Raw genomic sequence first — 2574 nt, 5'->3', positions numbered from 1 at the left:
GTTAAACTAAATACAAGACTATGTTAACATAAACAATATCAAGAAAACCCAATCGAGTTATTCAGCATCTCATCGTGTTTAATTTAAGGCAAGTGGCCAATAAGCTTAACATTTTAAAAAGTAAAAAAATAAAAACTAATACGGCGGTAAAAGACAATCAGGATACTCGGCATCATTAATTGAACTTGATTTTGCAGTATTACCGTGGCTATGTACTATATGAGGTTTCTACAGGCATTTCTTGTTGCCAAAAACGTCGGCCCAAAAGTAATCATGATAAGGAAAATGGTATGTTGTGTAATTTGTATTTTTATTCTATGCTTAATTTTACTCAATTTGAAAATGTTTCAAATCCAACATTCCAACATACGTGCACAATTATTGTTAACAACATATTAGTTTTGCATTATCACTCTGTATGGCGATGGGTTCATCGCCATGAACAAAGGTCCCCTTGCTATATTAAGGCTTCTGTTCTGCTGTTGCAGCAATTGTTCCATTTTGTTCGCATTTGTTTTTCAGATGAAAGACCTGCTTTCATTTTTGGGAATCTTCATGGTCTTCTTTGTCAGCTTTAGCGTTATGTACCAGGCCAATCTGTACCCAAACTCGCCTCCAAGCGCCTCCCTACTAAAAAAGTTAGTTTACAAACCATATTGGCAAATCTTTGGAGAGCTCTTCTTGGACGAAATTTCTGGTACGATTCTTCTAACTCAATTGATTGCGAGAAAATTAAAAGTTGAAAGACTTTTCTGATAAAATTACAAAATAAAACTTAAACGTTTTAACTGTGTATATATATATATATATATATATATATATATATATATATATATATATAAAGGAAGACATTCTGATTTAAGAATAGACTAGTACGCAATGTATATATACATGATGTGCATAAACAATTTCCAATTCAGTCGTTTTTTTACTACTTTATGGTTGCAAGCAAAAGTATTTGTGTATCTTAGTGGTACATATCCACGGTGCCTATACCACGTGACTTTTTAAGATCTGTGTTGGGAGAATAAAGCGCGACCCAGTTAACATTTTTAATGATGTCTTTTTAAATAGTTCACAATTTTTAATGGGATAAAGTGGAGAGCCCGCTCATGCGTGAGAGTTTTCTATAGGTATTATGATCGTTTTAAACAAATAAGTATTTTTTTTTCAGTAAAGTGCAACCGCGCGTTTGCAATATGAAGTCCCCACACTGATCCGACATTTTTCTAAACGTTCAAACGCGCGGTTGCACTTTACTGAGACAATACTTATTTGTTTAAAAAGATCATGATGCCTATAGAAAACTCTTACGAATTAGCGGGCTCTCCACTTTATCCAATTAAAAATGGTGAAATATTTAAAAAGATATCCTTAAAAATGTTAACTGGGTCGCGCTTTATTCTCCCAACACAGATCCGAAAAAGTCACGTGGTATAGGCACCGTGATATCGATAAGTTTATTTTTGCACATGCGGGGTTTAATAATTGATTGTTTCAAACATGGCATAATTTTTGTGGTGAATGATTTCTATTTAAATGTATAAAAATCCATACGATAATGTGGACTTCCTCTCCAAACATTATACATTTTGTAGGAGATGAATATGGAGATTGCACCACGAATTCGACCGTTTGGAAATCCGCAGGCGGTAAAGATCGTTGTCCAGAAAACACCCGCCTGGTTATTTATATAGGAGCAATCTATATAATTCTTACTCAGATCGTTCTTGTCAACTTGTTGATAGCCGTGCTCAGGTGCATTCTTCAACTTTCATTAGTAGTTTTGCATTCATTGTACCGAATCTCGCATAGCCGTGTCGATAAATGCATTACTGCATTGTAAATTTAAGATAAAGTTAACTTGTGGTATTCAGATTAGTCTAACATAATTGTATTTTGAGTCTTCATTCAGTTGCTTGCTTTAAAACTGCCAGGCCTTTACCAAACAATATTACTTGCAGCAACACATACACTGCAGTGCATGAGAAGTCGGACCATATATGGAAGTTCTACTGGTACGGAATTGTGCGTGAATATTACGAGAGACCCGCACTTTGTCCCCCTTTGATAATTTTGGTTCATATTTATCGTACAATACGACATGGGGTGAAACGGTGTCAAGATCGCGTGTCGGACAACGAGTTTCGTAAGTAACAGTGTACTTTGTCAAATGTTAACTAAATGGTCATACTCAAATGCACAGATGATGTTGTCATTGAGTACTTGCACAAGATCATTCGGGATTGATGGTATTTGTGCATTGTTAAAGCAAACTTATGTGAAAGGTAAATATGAATTTTACAAATACCATTTCCGTAACATTTTGTGTCTGATGCATACACCTTGGCCCAAATGTTGGTATCATGGACACAAGGTCAAGAAGTATTGAGAAGTATCAAAGTCAATTTCACACTTGGAGTAAAATACTCCAGCAATCATTGGATATCCGCTAAATATTAAATTTGCATTTAGAACGATTTTCGTGAAAATAGGCTCAAATGTTCAGGTCATTGAAGCAGTGAGCTGAGGGCAGTGCCGCCCCCGCAAAGCCAATGTTAACCATGAATGTCA

The 2574-nt window shown here is 35.4% G+C and overlaps 1 protein-coding gene across 1 annotated transcript; it reads left to right on the top strand.

Annotated features, from left to right (window-relative positions):
* Window positions 1–533: 533 nt before the first annotated feature.
* On the top strand, window positions 534–2282 carry LOC127875032 (transient receptor potential cation channel subfamily M member 5-like). Its single transcript, XM_052419818.1, has 3 exons — window positions 534–697; window positions 1599–1758; window positions 1965–2282. The coding sequence occupies exons 1-3, from the start codon at window positions 556–558 to the stop codon at window positions 2155–2157; spliced, it is 495 nt and encodes a 164-aa protein (XP_052275778.1). The 5' UTR covers window positions 534–555; the 3' UTR covers window positions 2158–2282.
* The last annotated feature ends 292 nt before the right edge of the window (window positions 2283–2574 follow it).

The sequence above is a fragment of the Dreissena polymorpha genome, chromosome 3 (genome assembly GCF_020536995.1).
Source record: "Dreissena polymorpha isolate Duluth1 chromosome 3, UMN_Dpol_1.0, whole genome shotgun sequence".
Taxonomy (NCBI): Eukaryota; Metazoa; Mollusca; class Bivalvia; order Myida; family Dreissenidae; genus Dreissena; species Dreissena polymorpha.
Note: the sequence above shows the minus strand (reverse complement) of the source record. Positions and strands in the feature narration are given on the sequence as shown.